This window comes from Lynx canadensis, chromosome C1, assembly GCF_007474595.2.
Source record: "Lynx canadensis isolate LIC74 chromosome C1, mLynCan4.pri.v2, whole genome shotgun sequence".
NCBI lineage: Eukaryota > Metazoa > Chordata > Mammalia > Carnivora > Felidae > Lynx > Lynx canadensis.
The window spans coordinates 20,944,160-20,959,424 of record NC_044310.1 but is presented as its reverse complement, the minus strand read 5'-3'; the positions used below and the strand labels follow the sequence as shown (position 1 = coordinate 20,959,424).

Genomic DNA, 15,265 nt, shown 5'->3' with positions numbered 1-15,265 from the left:
AGCAAGAGGTCAGCACAGAGCCTGATGCGGGGCTCGAACCCACGAACTGGGAGATCATGACCTGAGCCAAAGTTGGACGCTCAACCGACTGAGCCACCCAGGGGTCCCTGCTTTGACCATGTTAAGCCACTATTGTCTCAAAGCCTTTGCCTTTGCTGTTAGACTTCAGCTTTGCTCTGTATCTTCATAGCTTAAGTTATTTTTTTTCATAAATTATTTATTTTTTTTAACATTTTTTAAATGTTTATTTTTGAGAGAGAGAGAGAGAGGGGGAGAGAATGAGTGGGGGAGGAGCAGAGAGAGAGGGAGACAGATGATCAGGAGCAGGCTCCGTGCTGACAGGAGAGAGCCTGATGCGGGGCTTGAACCCATGAACTGTGAGATCATGACCTGAGCCAAAGTCAGATGCTCAACCAACTGAGCCACCCAGGCACCCCTATTTATTTTTTTAAGTAATCTCCATGCCCAGTATGGGGCTTGAAATCATTGTGAGATCAAGAGTTGCAGGCTCTACCAACTAAGCCAGCCAGGTGCCCCTGTTTTTATATTCTTCTTTAGTCCTATCTCTTATCAGGTCACAGGTGACTCCATAAGGTGACAAACTTACCTGATCGCACTATATAAAATAATTAAATTTCAGCCATTTTATATCCCTTTACCTGCTTTACTTTTCTTCCACTTAACGTATGAACTTGTTTAACTTTTGCCTTTCTTACATTATGGCAACTCCATGAAGGCGGACCTTGTCTAGTTTTCTGTTGTATTTTGGCACCTAGCACAGTGCCTGGAACATAGTAAACATTCAGTAAATAATTTGTATACTCCTAGAAGAATCTTACTGTTTCACAGAGCAGGTGATTTTCAATTCATTACATCCGTCTCCCAAGAACTAAATAACTTTTGTTTTTTGGGTGACAGATGTGGAGAATGGAATGAGAAACTTGGAGGCATCAACCAGAGGAACATTTCCGAAATCAGAAAAATGATGGTGGGGCACATGGGTGGCTCAGTCAGTTGAGCGTCCAACTCTTGATTTTGGCTCAGGTCATGATCCCAAGCTGTGGGATTGAGCCCTGTGTTGAGCTCCACCCTGAGGATGGAGCCTGCTTGAGATTCTCTCTCTCACCCTTTCTCTCTCTCTCTCCCTCTGTCCCTCTCTCTTGCTTGTGCTCTCTCTCTCTCTCTCTAAAAAAGAAAAAAAGAGGAGTGCCTGGGTGGCTCAGTCGGTTAAGCGTCTGACTTTGGCTCAGGTCATGATCTTGTGGTTCATGAGTTCAAGCCCTGCATCGGGCTCTGTGCTGACAGCTCAGAGCCGGGAGCCTGCTTCGGATTCTGTATCTCCCTCTCTCTGCCCCTCCCCACTCACTCTCTGTCTCTCTCTCTCTCTCAAAAATAAACATTAAAAAAAGAAAAGAAAACTGTTGACAATGCCAGAATCTTCTGGAGGAAGATACACTAGGCATAAGAGCATAGTGATTAAGTTGACAAAGAAACATTCAGAATAGATTTCATCAGGGTCTTTGAGTTAATGACCGCAGCAGACAACTCTTGAGATATCTGCCTGGCTCGCAATTCCACCTATGGCAACTATCCCATACACACAACAGTGGGCCATAATCATACTCTCCTGGCCTTGGCCTTTTAGACTAAATGGGATTGTCTGACTCAAGCTGGGTCTGAGTGTTTTCCAAGAATTGGAAATTTGCAAAGTAGACTCTTGTTAGATCTGAGTCATAGCCCAGATCAATAGCTGTGTTAAAATGCAGATTACTGGGGGCGCCCAGGTGGCTCAGTTGGTTAAGCGTCTGACTCTTGGTTTTGGCTCAGGTCATGATCCTCACGTTTCAGGAGTTTGAGCCCTGACAGCACAGAGCCTGCTTGGGATTCTCTCTCTCCCTCTCTCTCTCTGCCCCTCCCCTGCTCATGTGCTTGCTCTCTCTCAAAATAAATAAATAAACTTTGAAAAAAAATATGCAGATTACTGGATCTTTCCTCAATATTCTAATTCATGATGTCTAGGGTGGAAGTTAGAATTTTTCCATTTTTAAAAAAAAGTTTATCTATTTATTTTGAGAGAGAGAGAGAGAGCATGAGCAGGGGAGGGACAGAGAGAGGGGGAGAGAGAGAGAGTCCCAGGCAGGCTCCTCCACACTGTTAGCACAGAGCACGATGGGGGGCTTGAACTCACAAACCATGAAATCACAACCTGAGCCACCAAGATACCCCAGAATTATCCATTTTTTTTTTAAATTTTTTTTTTCAACGTTTATTTATTTTTGGGACAGAGAGAGACAGAGCATGAACGGGGGAGGGGCAGAGAGAGAGGGAGACACAGAATCGGAAACAGGCTCCAGGCTCCGAGCCGTCAGCCCAGAGCCGGACGCGGGGCTCGAACTCACGGACCGCGAGATCGTGACCTGGCTGAAGTCGGACGCTTAACCGACTGCGCCACCCAGGCGCCCCCAGAATTATCCATTTTTAAAAAGCATCTCAATGATCAAAAATGGTAGAGTTGGGAGCAAGAGGAATTGTTCTGTCCACTGAAACAGCCACTAAGCTGGCAGAGATGGTCAGAATAAACTTTTTTGGAATGCTGGAATCTAACAAGCCATATACAATAATCAGGACACTGCTTACCAAAGAAAGAGGCTGTTTAAATTTCAGTGTTTAAAGAAATCTTTGGGGCACCTGCGTGGCTCAGTTGGTTAAGTGTCCAACTCTTGATTTTGGCTCAGGTCGCGTTCTCACAGTTTGTGGGATTGAGCCCCATGTTGGGCTCTGCATTGACAGCATAGAGCCTACTTGGGATTCTCTCTTCCCCTCTTGATGTCCCTCCCCCCCTCAAAGTAAATAAATAAACATTAAAAAAAAAAAGAAATCTTGGGGCACCTGGATGGCTTAGTCAAGCGTCTGACTTTGGCTCAGGTCATGATCTCATGGTTCATGGGTTTAAGCCCCACATCAGGCTCTCTGCTGTCAGCACAGAGCCTGCTTCAGATCCTCTGTCCCCACCTCTCTCTGCCCCTTCCCCTCCTCTCAAAAATAAATAAACATTTAAAAAGTAAAAGAAAGAGAAATCTTTGTTAGGTCACTGGCTGATTGCTGAGATAACAGAATAGAGATGTCAGGGACCACCATGACAAGGAATGCAGTTATTGCAAAGACAGCTTGGAGAAGTCACCAAACAAGCAGAGCACTACAGGCCGCACAGGCAATTATAGCTTAGCAAGGGAGGTGTGATGGTTAATTTTAGGTTTCAACTTGTCCGGGTGGCTGGACATTTGGCGAAACATTATTCTGGATGTGTCTGAGAAGGTGTTTCTGGATAAGATTAATATTGAATAGGTAGAGTAGTATTGTTGAGGGCCTGAATAAAACAAAATAGTTGATCTTCCCACAAATAAGAGGGCATTTTCTCCTGCCTAGGTGCCTTGAGCTGGAATAGCAGTTTTTCCTGCCTTTGGACTTGGACTGAAACTATACCATCTTGGGTCTCCAGCTTGCGACTGCAGACACTGGGGCTTGCCAGTCTCCATAATTGATCCTATTGGTTCTGTTCCTTTGGAGAACCCTGACTGATACAGATTTTGGTACTGAGAGTGGTTCTAGAAGAACAGAAATGTAAGGAGGAGTTTCAGAATTGATTCTGGGGGCTCTGGAATTGGCTCTTCTACTCTTATTAGACTTAAAAGACACTAATGGCTCTATTTCTGGTAGTAAAGATAGCACTGATAGTCTATGGTATGATCTGGCAATAAAGATATTAAAAATGCCAGTATCAGGTACTTTTTAAAATATTTTATGTTATTTTTTTTAAGTTCATTTATTTATTTTGAGAGAGGGAGAGAGTGTGTGCATGCATGCAAACAGGAGAGAGGCAGGGAGAGAAGGAGACAGAGAGAATCCCAAGCAGGCTCTACACTGACAGCATGGAGCCCAACGTGGGGATCGAACTCAAACTGTGAGATCATGACCTGAGCCCAAATCAAGAGTTGGACACTTAACTGACTGAACCACCCAGGCACCCCAAGATTTTAAGTATTCTCTACACTCAACACGGGGCTTGAACCCACAACCCTGAGATCAAGAGCTGTGTGCTCCAGCCAGGTGCTCTCACCACCAGATATTCTTAATCAACTGCTTGTAAGAAGCAATGATCTAGTGACAGTATGTATGATACTTTTGAACATTCTTGTCAAACTAAGAAATGTAGTGAGCTTGGCTAATTGCTGCTGCTGCTTCTTCTTCTTCTTCTTCTTCTTCTTCTTCTTCTTCTTCTTCTTCCGCTAATTGCTTCTAATGTCACTTTCCCTACAATGTGGGGTAAGAAAAGGATGAACATGGGGATACAAATGAACACATTCCCTGTTATCTGGTATGGAGCTATGGAGCTGGCAAATGCCTTTCTTTTCATACCTGTCGATAAGGACCACAAGAAACAGTTTGCTTTCAGCTGGTGTGGTGGCTAATTTAATGGGTCAATTGGGCTGGACCATAGGGCACCCAGATATTTGGCTAAATGTTATTTCTAGGTGAGTCTGTAAGGGTGTTTCCAGAGGAGATTAGCTTTTACTCCGTAGTCTGAGTCAAGCAGATTGCCCTTCCCCATGTGGATGGATACCATCTAATCCACTGAGGTCCCAAAGAAAACAAAAAAGCAGAGGAAAGGAGAATTTTTTCTCATTGTCCTGACTACTTGAGGTGGGACACAGGTCTTCTGCCCTTGCACTAAAACTTACTCTGTTGGTTTTCTTGATTCTCAGGTCTTTGATCTTGGACGAGAATATACCACTGGCTTTTCTGGGTCTCCAGTTTGCAGATGGCAGATCATGGGACTTCTCAGACACCATAATCTCTGAATCACTTCTATATAGCCTATACATGCTGTCGGTTCTGTTTCTCTGGAGAATCCTGAGGCCAGCAATATACCCTCACTGTTCTGCCTCAGGAATATATCCATTCTTCAACTCTATGTCAAAATTGGTTCACAGGACAATTGATCACTGTCTTAGCCCATTCAGGCTGCTGTAACAAAGTACCATAACTGGGTGGCTTATAAAAAACAGAAATTTATTTCTCACAGTTCTGGGGGCTAGAAGTCCAAGATCAGATTGCCAGCATGAATAGGTTCTGATGAGATCCCTCTTCTGGGTTGCTGACTGGCAGACTTCTCATAGTATCCTCACATGGCAGAGAGTGAAAGATCCGGTCACTTTTTTTTTTTTTAATAGGCTTCATGCCCAGTGCAGAGCCCAATGTAGGGCTTGAGCTCACATCTGGGGTCACTTTTATAAGGGCACTAATCCCATTCATGAGGGTTCCATCCTCATGACCTAATCATGTCCCAAAGGCCCCACCTCCTAATACCATCACATTAGGGGGGTCTGATTTCAACATATGAATTTTGGGGGACACAGACATTCAGGCCATTACGATCACCTTTCCCTTCCACAGGACATCACCCTGGTCCATGACATTGATGACATCGTGCTAATGGGCCCTAGTGAGCAAGAAGTAGCAACTACTCTAGACTTATTGGTAAGACATCTGTGTGTCAGAGGGTGGAAGATAAATCTGACAAAAATTCTGGGGCCTTCTATCTTTGTGAAATCTCTAAGGATCCAATGATGTGTGGCATGTTGTGCTATCCCTTCTAAGATGAAGGATAAGTTGTTTCATCTGTCCCCTCCTACGATGAGGAAAAAGGAGTAACACCTAGTGGAACTCTGGAGTTTGGAGGCAACATTCCCCATTTGAGTGTATTACTCCAACCCATTTACTGAAAAGCCTGAAAAGCTGCTACTTATGCGTGGGGATAAGAGCAAGAGAGAAGGCCAGGCTGCCATGCAGGCTGCTCTGCCACTTGGGTCATATGATCTGGCAGATTCAATGGTGCCCGGGCCAGTGGCATATGGGAGGCGGTTTGGAGTCTTGTCAAAGTGTCCTGACCAGTGTCATTCCTCCAGCGTTCTGCACACACTCCCATTAGAACACTTCTCATATTGTTTAACCACTTGTTTTTCCCAACAGGCTGTGGGTTCCATAAAGACAGGAGCTGGGGGGTGTCTGCCTGGCTCAGTCAGCACAACACGTGGCACTTGATCTCCAGGTCAGTGAATTGAGTGCTATGTTGGGCGTACAGCTTATAAAAAAAAAAAAAAAAAAAAAAAAAAAAAAAAAAAAAAAAAAAAAAAAAAGACAGGAGCTGTGATTATTTTGTAGCTGTGTACCCCATGTATGCCAAGTGTCCACCATGTAGCAGATGCTAAATATAATTTTTAATGAATACATTTTTCAAAGGGGTACTTTTTTTTATGTTTTATTTATTTTTGAGAGGAAGAGAGAGAGAGAGAGAGTGTGTGAGCACGGGAGGGGAGGAGAGGGAGACACAGAATCTGAAGCAGGCTCCAGGCTCCGAGCTGTCAGCACAGAGCCTGAGACAGGGCTTGAACTCACAACCCATGAGATCATGACCTGAGCTGAAGTTGGATGTTCAACTGACTGAGCCACCCAGACACTCCTGAATACACTTTTTAAAATCTGAAAATGGCATGTGTAGAATATACAGCAATGCACATTCAAGAATAGTGGAATGACCCAGGGTCCTCTTTGTGGGAATTAGTTAAAAGGTGACTCTTTCAGAATAGATGCCACCCGTAACCGAGAGGACACTGCTTGGTGAGCAGGGTGTGGGCTGAATTTTAGTCTTCCTTGGTCCCTTCAGTTAGGTGTCCTTATCCAGTGAACAATCTGCCCAACCATACCACCAGATCTGCAGGATCCCTTATACCAGTGGTTCTTAACTGTGGCCACATATTGGAAAAAAGGGGAATTTTGAAAATATCCAAGCTCACACCCCCATCTCAGATATTTGGATTTAATTGGTTCTGAGACTTTGACTTAATTTTAAAGCTCTCAGGTATTTCAATGTGCTGCCCAGGTTGGGAATTACAACTTTAGACTTACTGATGTGAAAATGTCAAACTAGACTCTATTGCAAACGTGTGTTTGTGTCATATAGGCACGCACTGACATACTGATGGGATTCATGATACAGCCCAAATGTTAATGTCAATGCCAACGCCAACCACTGGCACTTCTACATTTACTTCCAGGAGCCTTCACCTTAACCAACCATTCCCAGATATCCAGGCACTCCCCCAACCTGTCCCACATTGAGGGGGGAACTAACTTTATAGGCAGTTGAACCACTACACTGGGACTACAGCTTAAGTTCGTGGGAGCAGGTGCTCTGAAGGAAAGTCCTTGCTCAGCAGAAACCTGGCTGTGTGGCTTCGAGAAACTTCACGATTCCCCGCTTTGGTTACTTTGCTTATAAAAGTAAACTAATGGCGTGGGTCTATTTCCCAGAAATATCACAAGATTTAATGAACAAATAATTGTGAAGTTCTCATAAGTATAAACTGTTGTGCTATTGTTAAAGAACTTCATTGTACAAAATTCCATAGAAATCTCAAAAAGAAAAAAAGGCACTGACACAGATGGTGAGGAAGCTGCTTCGATAGATCTGCTCCTGCAGTTCTGAGTTTCTCTGGTCCCTGCCTTTCCTGAGTTTCGTTTGTTTAAGGTTTGTTGTGATTCTGAGACAATAGCCCCTGTTCTTAAAAAAAAAAAAAAAAAAATCACTCTTTTTTTCTCCTCCTTAAGCCAGCTTGTGTTGGTTTTCTGTTACTTGTAAACAAAAGTGATTTTATTCCAGGGAATGCTATGCTCTAAAAATGTCAACATGTTTTGTACAAGAATAATTTTAACATATCTTTATTTTTATCCTGAAACAGGATTCATATGAAGATCTGTATTCGATATATGTAGTTATACTTAGTAATCTGCCTTTATAAAAATGTCCTATGCCCAAGAATGCCAGCAAATATCATGAGAAGCTACTTGTACAGTGGCCCTCAAACTTCAGTGGACATTAGAATCACTTGGGAAGCTTGTTGAACAGATTTCTAGGTCCTACCCTCAGTGTAGCAGGTCTGTGAAGGGGCCTGAGAACTTGCATTTCTTACAAGCTCCCAGGTGATGCTGATGCTGGCCTGCAAGCACTTTAAGAACCCCTGCTGGAGTATTTTCCAAATTCTAAGAAACATCTGGGGTACTTCTGGGGAATCTTATGACCTGTGCTACGTGTCTGTGGTTACTGGTTCATATCATATAAATTATCTGAGGATTTTAACAAAGATATATTTAATTTTTTTTAACATTTATTTATTTTTGAGAGAGAGAGAGAGAGAGAGAGAGAGAGAGAGAGAGACAGGGTACAAGCAGGGGAGGGGCAGAGAGAGAGGGAGACACAAAATCTGAAGCAGGCTCCAGGCTCTGAGCTGTCAGCACAGAGCCTGACGTGGGGCTCGAACTCGTCAGAGGTGAGATCATGACCGGAGCTGAAGTCGGCCACTTAACCGACTGAGCCACCCAGGCGCCCCAACAAAGATATATTTAAACAAATATATTTAAGCTTTCTTTTTTTTTTTTTTTTAAACGTTTATTTACTTTTGAGACAGAGAGACAGAGCATGAACGGGGGAGGGTCAGAGAGAGAGAGGGAGACACAGAATCTGAAACAGGCTCCAGGCTCTGAGCCGTCAGCACAGAGCCCGACGCGGGGCTCGAACTCACGAGCCATGAGATCATGACCTGAGCTGAAGTTGGACGCTTAACCGACTGAGCCACCCAGGCGCCCCTATTTAAGCTTTCTAAGTTAGTGGTGGAACGTGGAAAAGCTGTGCCTATGAAGCAGTAAACCAGCACCTCTGTTTGTTTGTTTGCTTTGCCCATAGTTCAACCGCTCCAAACCCACACACTAAGGACCCTGAATCTGTCCACCCCCAGCGAAGCGAGACCTTCTGGCTGGGTCCCCCCCGATTTGGGCCGATTTCGCGCCTCCAAACAACCTTGGCATGATGTCTTATCTTAAGCAACCGCCTTACGCAGTCAACGGACTGAGTCTGATCACTTTGGGCATGTTCTTGCTGTGCCCCTCGGTGAGCTACCCCGGTATGGCTTACGAATCGAAGAGCTAAGTGCCGCCAACAGCAGCAGCAGCAGCAGCAGCAGCAGCGGCAACAGAATGGAGGTCAAAACAAAGTGACACCTGCAAAAAAGAAGACCTCTCCAGCTCGGGAGGTAAGTTCAGAGAGTGGAATGAGTGGCCAATTTGCTCCCCCCTCTAGCACCTCAGTCCCGGCCATTTCCAGCAGCAGTGCTCCTGTGTCTATCTGGAGCCCAGCTTCCATCTCGCCACTGTCAGATCCCTTGTCCACTTCCTCTTCCTGCATGCAGAGGTCCTGTCCCATGACCTATACTCAGGCTTCGGGTTATAGTCAAGGATATGCTGGCTCAGCTTCCTACTTTGGGGATATGGACTGTGGATCTTACTTGACCCCTATATACATCACCAGCTTCCTGGACCAGGGGCCACACTCAGCCCCTGGTACCAATGCGGTCAACAGCCATCTCAATCAGTCCCCAGCTTCTCTTTCCACCCAGGAATATGGAGCTTCAAGCTTGGATTTTAACTCAACCACTGATTGTTTGGATCATAAGGACCAAACTGCCTCCTGGAAGCTTAACTTCAATGCTGACTGCTTGGAATATAAAAATCAGACATCCCCGTGGAAATATGAGGTTTTGTGAAGATCCGTAGAACCTTTTTGTGGGCGATTTTTAAATTTACTGGGCTGGACATTCCAGGTTTAGCCAGGCATTGGTTAAAAGAGTTAGATGGGATGATGCTCAGACTCATCTTCTAATCAATGTTCCGGGAGGCATAGAAGGAAAAATGAAGGGCCTTAGAGGGGCCACCAGCAACCAGCAACCTGAAATGGACAAACCAGTCTACTTAAGATCCTGTCATAGTTTTAGGTCATTTGTTTTCCTGATTTGCAAAGTGACCAAAAGCATTCTAGCCATGTGCAACCAAACACCACCAAAAATAAACAAAACTAAAATGTGAGGGAAAGGAGGGAAGGACATAGCCTTCTTCAGCAGAGGGGTTCCAATGTTTTAGCCAATCCGTGGTTGAATCTTAGGAGTGAAGTGTCTCAAGCTCACTCACGTTTCATGACCAATTGGTAGTTGGCACTGAAAAACTTTTCAGGGCTGTGTGAATTGTGCGAGTGATTGTCCCAGATGCACTACTTTGTTTTAAAAATAATGTTCATAAGGAGTCAATATGTAGTTTAGGAGACAATCAGTGTGTGTCTTATATAAATGGTGCATCTGTGGTTTTTAATCTGTGCTAAACTTCAAAACTGGGATCTCCTGTTATTGTATGCAACCTTGAACTCCACCTCTACAGATATTCCTCTGTGATTAAGTAGGTTATAATTATAAGCAAATTCAGAGCAACTGCGTACTTACCTAAAAAGATTGCCTTTGGCTGGAGGTGAGCTGCACTGAAACTTTACAACAAAATATCTCTGGACAAGGAGAGTGAGAGAAGAGAAACAGGACATTAATTCATCTGCAATTTACTGTTGGTAAGTCTAGCAGTATGGAGACATTGGTCAATTGCTCTGACCCTGATGAATTTATAGACTGTGATCATTGTCATTTATGCTTGCAGATGTTAACTGGAAAAGTTATATATGCATAAACTTTTCCTTCCTGGATTTGGCAGATATATATAATTACGTTAAAATGGTTCTAGCACAAAAAAATAAATGTATTTAAAATGTATTTTTTAAATGTATTTTAAACAATATTTATCTTTTATTATAGCATGATAGAAAAATTAACCAAAGATACGTCGCAACAAAAAGACCATGAGTTACCATTTTCATACAGTTCAGGTACTTTTAAATTAAGCTGCTCCAAAAATTATTCATTTTATCTTTCTAAGAATTTGAGCTTGCTTTTCATCTTCACTTCAAAGTTTCAACTTTTTGCTTGTTTTATCCAATCATTAGAGTGACTTTAATTTAAAATAGAAATAAATGTGGAGGCACCTGGGTGGCTCATTTGGTTAAGCATCTGACTCTTAATTTTAGCTCAGGTGACGATCTCACGGTTTGTGGGTTCGAGCCCCATGTCGGGCTCTGAGCTGGTGGCGCGGAGCCTGCTTGGGATTCTCTGTCTCCCTCTCTCTCAAAAATAAATAAAAATAAATGTCAAGAGCAGATGGTACACTCACTAAGTGAGTGTAGATGGAACATCACTCCCAATAAGGCAATTATTGATCAGAAGTCACAAAAGCACTATCATCTATGAACTTAGGGGATTTCGTAAGCCTGGGCTGGGGGAGAGGGTCATAAAGTGCAAAATGGAAGATGTTACTTTTTCCTCAACTAATTTTTTTTTTAACTTTTCAAATTTTGTAGTGTTGTAAAGTTAAAAAAAAAGGCATGTGACTTATGATCATTTTTTGCACTGCATCTTTGAGGTAATTTTATTGCTGGCCAATTGAATCTCAGCATTCACATCTCAGGAGTGTCTATAAACTTTTCATCAGCAGTAGCAATGGACATGCGTTTTGGAAACAGACATCTAGTGACTTTTCTTCAAGGGCAGGGTCAATGACTAGTCCAAACTTACCACTCAATGGCTTTAAAGCCTTTTTTGTAATAGAGTCTTGCAATAAAAGACTCATCACAATTCTGGGGCAAATGATCTATTAAACTGGCGAATTGGAAAGGTGTTGATGTTGGCCCCAAATGTTATTCTTCTGGCCTGGAGGAGTCGCACCACTCGTTTGTATAATAATTTAAACAAGCCTTACAGTCAAATCTGAATCAAGAGCCCACTCAGCAAAGCAAAATATAACCTAAGAAATAATTCTGCTTCTCTGCTATTAACTAACTTGGAAGCCTCAACTCCACAATACTGAGCGACCGTAGGCAAAACATAATTTCTAATTCCAGTTCTTTCAATTTGTACAAGGCTAATTAGAACAAGAGGTAACTAGCTCATATGAAGAGTTCTCTAATTTTTATTTTTTTTTGAGAGACAGTGCAAGTGAGTGAGGGGCAGAGAGGGGGAGGGAGGAAGGGAAAGAGAGAGAAGTGGGGCTCACCTGAAGCGGGGCTTGAACTCACCTGATGCAGGACTCGAACTCACATGAGATCATGACCTGAGCTGAAGTCAGATGCTTAACCAACCGACCCACTCAGGTGCCTTCTAATTTTTATTTTTAGTAAGCTCTACACGCAACATGGGGGTTGAACATATGACCCTGAGATCAAGAACAGCACATCCTACCGACTGAGCCAGCGAGGTACCCCTTTCTAATCATTTTATAAATGCAAAATGGACTGATGGTGCCTTGAATGATATCCTATCATTCCTGTTTTCCAGGCTGCTCTTAACCTCAGGTCTTGGATTAGGGTTTGTTTTTCAAGAGGCTTTCTCTGAACACCTCTGACTAGTATCAGAAAGGAAGAGGGAATTTCCTTGTGTCCCAGCCCCCTGCCCCATAAATTGCATAGCACTTATCACACTGTGCTTTTTGAGTTCCCTATTGCAGGTACCCTGTCTGATTCATTTTAGCAGTCCAGCAGTATGTCCCTCTTACCCCTTTCCAGACAGTGGAAGAAGGCATTCGACACAATTCACTGATGATAATTTATTGTAATCTGTTGGCAGCACACAGATATTTAATAAAACCAGGACTATGTTTACATAGAAGTGAGCAACAATACATAGCCATTCTATGGGAACTGTGTGCATTTAATCATCTTCCTCCTCATCACGTTTGAGATGTTTAATCTTCTTCTTGTGCCGCTCAATTTCTTTCTGCAGATGCTCAATCTCCTTTATATGATGACTGATCTCATCTTCATGGTGTTTCTTCAAGGCTGCTAGTTGTTCTCTAGTGCGTGCTCTACAAGGACACAGTGGCTGTGTTTAATCCCAATCCTTCATCCCGCAGAGATCTCTAAGCATAACCCACAATACCTAAGGCAAAGAACAGCAGTCCCAATCTCATGGGAGTCTGGCTGGTCACCCTCTTCTATCCTAAACCCCACCAGTGATAGAATACTCCATCTCGGGATATATCCATCTTTAGGAGATGACCAAATGATTCCATTATCCTGGTGCCAGTGCCTGAAATTCCATCATTTGTGAGTTATTCCTTTCAGATTTCTCTTTAGAAAACTCCAGAGTGGTGTGACATTAAGTCCCCAACACCTTACGACAGGAACCACCCAGAGACCAGAATCCCTTTTTTGTGGAAAAAAAGAGCAAAAGGAGGGATGTATGGACAAAGGGGTATTGTTAAAGGACAAATACCCATGTCCTATCTCAATTTATCTAGGGGACTTTCTTTGCATAGGGAAATGCATGGCTCACTGAAAAGGCCAAAATGAAGGGTAAAGAAAAAAAAGTATTGGCAGTTCAATTTAGGTCTCAAGAAGGGACATTCAAATGTTGCTTTGGCTACATTTGGGCCTCGGTTTTCCTTAACATAAAATGTGGAGGCCCAATTAGATGGTCCCTAAGGGCTTTGCCTGGGCTCTCTGGTTTGGCATGGTGATAATTTTTTTTTTTTTTTTAACATTTATTCATTTATGAGACACAGAGAGCACAAGCAGGGTAGGGACACAGAGAGAGAGGGAGCTACAGAATTGAAGCAGGCTCCAAGCTCCGAGCTGTCAGCACAGAGCCCGACGCGGGGCTTAAACTTACAAGCTGTGAGATCATGACCTGAGCCGAAGTCGGGTGCTTAACCGACTGAGCCATCCAGGTGCCCCGGTGATAATTTTTTTTCTAAGTTTATTTATTTTGAGAGAGAGAGATAGGATCCCAAGCAGGCTCCACACTGTCAGTGCGCAGCCGGATGCCAGGCTTGAACCCACAAACTGGGGGATCATGACCTGAGCCAAAAACCAAGAGTCTGATGCTTAACTGAGCCACCCAAGTGCACCCATGGTGATAATTCTTAAGAGTGAGTAAGAAAGAGCAGAAGTGAAAAGATAGACCAAAGGACAAACAGAAGATTAGTTCCAAGCTGCTCCCCACTGGGGGTAGAAGTCAGAAAAGGATAACTAAGGGGTGGGAAAGACTTGCTAGGTTCAGCCTGTTCTCCACTCTTATGCAGGAGAGAAATCTATCCAGCCCAGACGCTGGGCTGGGCTGGGCTGGGCTAGGCAGGGCAAAAGTCTCCAAGAAGTGCGGGAGGAGGATTACAACCAAAAGCAGCTGCCACCAGCTCCTGTGACCCACTCACTCTGGCCGAAATGGAGACGCATGAGGGTCTAGAAATGGCTGAGGGTCTGAAGAGTCAGGGAGTTCATCCATGTGGAGGAGAAAAATGAATTTAGAGGGGTTAAGGAGTGGGTGAGGGCCACGGAAAGCAGGCTCAGAAGGTCTGCAAATATTGGGCAGTGGGATCTAGACACTCTTGGAAGAATCGGGAAGCCGCTTCGCACGACCAGGGAAGAATTCCCTGGGTGGGCATGGTAAATGATTCAGGAAGAGTTGAGCCACGGTTTGAGAATTTTGGAGACACGCGGATGGAAATGGCATTAGGCCCCCAAAAGGCCCTCTGGACTATTTGGCAGGGGAGAGTCCTATAAGTGGCGACAGTCGTGACCTCAAGTGTGAGGGGTAACTAAGTACAGGTCCTGCGAGTTCCATTGGGGGATGGGCGCCCCTAGGGCACCAGGGAGGGAAGGATAGGGGGACTGGAAGTTTAAGTAGGATCCGAAGGCCCTGAGAGATCTCGGACTGGATTCGGGGTTCCTTGGGCCTCACCGGAAGTATCGTTCCTCTTCAGCTTGTTCTCTCTTTCCGAAGGCCCCACCGGCCTCCCGGATCGAACCCGCGCGGGAGTCCTCTGACTGCGGAGAGAGACGAGAACATCGGTAAAGGTGCGAAGAGATGGGATCCGCGCTCAGGGATAGGACAACGGATACTCCTGCCAGCGTACCCGTTCGGAGCTGAAGCCTCGGGCCTGCATAGCCCTAACGCCCCACACGCCTAGCCGCACTCGCGCAGCAAACGCCGTGACAGCCATTGTTGTCAGAACCGCACCTCTCCAAGTCCCTGGCGGCGCAGACTCTCAGCAGGCACTAACGACGCTGGGAGCCACGCAGCCAATCTTTTCCATGGAGAGGCGGGACTTACCTAGGAGTAGCAAATAATGAGGTGGAGGGGGAGGGGTTCCTGCAGTTCGCGGCGAATCCTGAGCGAGAGGCGGGCCTATTCTTAGCCAATCTCTGGCAAGGGCTTTGGGGCCAAAGGACAAGAATAATAATGGAGGAGGAACTCAGTCAGAAGTCGGATTTTGAGCTCTTGGACCTATC

At 44.5% G+C, this 15,265-nt stretch overlaps 1 protein-coding gene and 1 pseudogene across 1 annotated transcript; one reads left to right on the top strand and one right to left on the bottom strand.

Annotated features, from left to right (window-relative positions):
* Positions 1-8,920: 8,920 nt before the first annotated feature.
* LOC115520722 lies at positions 8,921-9,656 on the top strand (annotated as a pseudogene).
* A 2,911-nt stretch (positions 9,657-12,567) lies between these two features.
* Positions 12,568-15,028, bottom strand: ATP5IF1 (ATP synthase inhibitory factor subunit 1). Its single transcript, XM_030325322.1, has 3 exons — positions 14,890-15,028; positions 14,715-14,800; positions 12,568-12,840 (listed from the first exon to the last, which is right to left on the bottom strand). Exons 1-3 carry the CDS (start codon positions 14,974-14,976, stop codon positions 12,687-12,689), a joined length of 327 nt encoding a protein of 108 aa, XP_030181182.1. The 5' UTR covers positions 14,977-15,028; the 3' UTR covers positions 12,568-12,686.
* Positions 15,029-15,265: the final 237 nt, after the last annotated feature.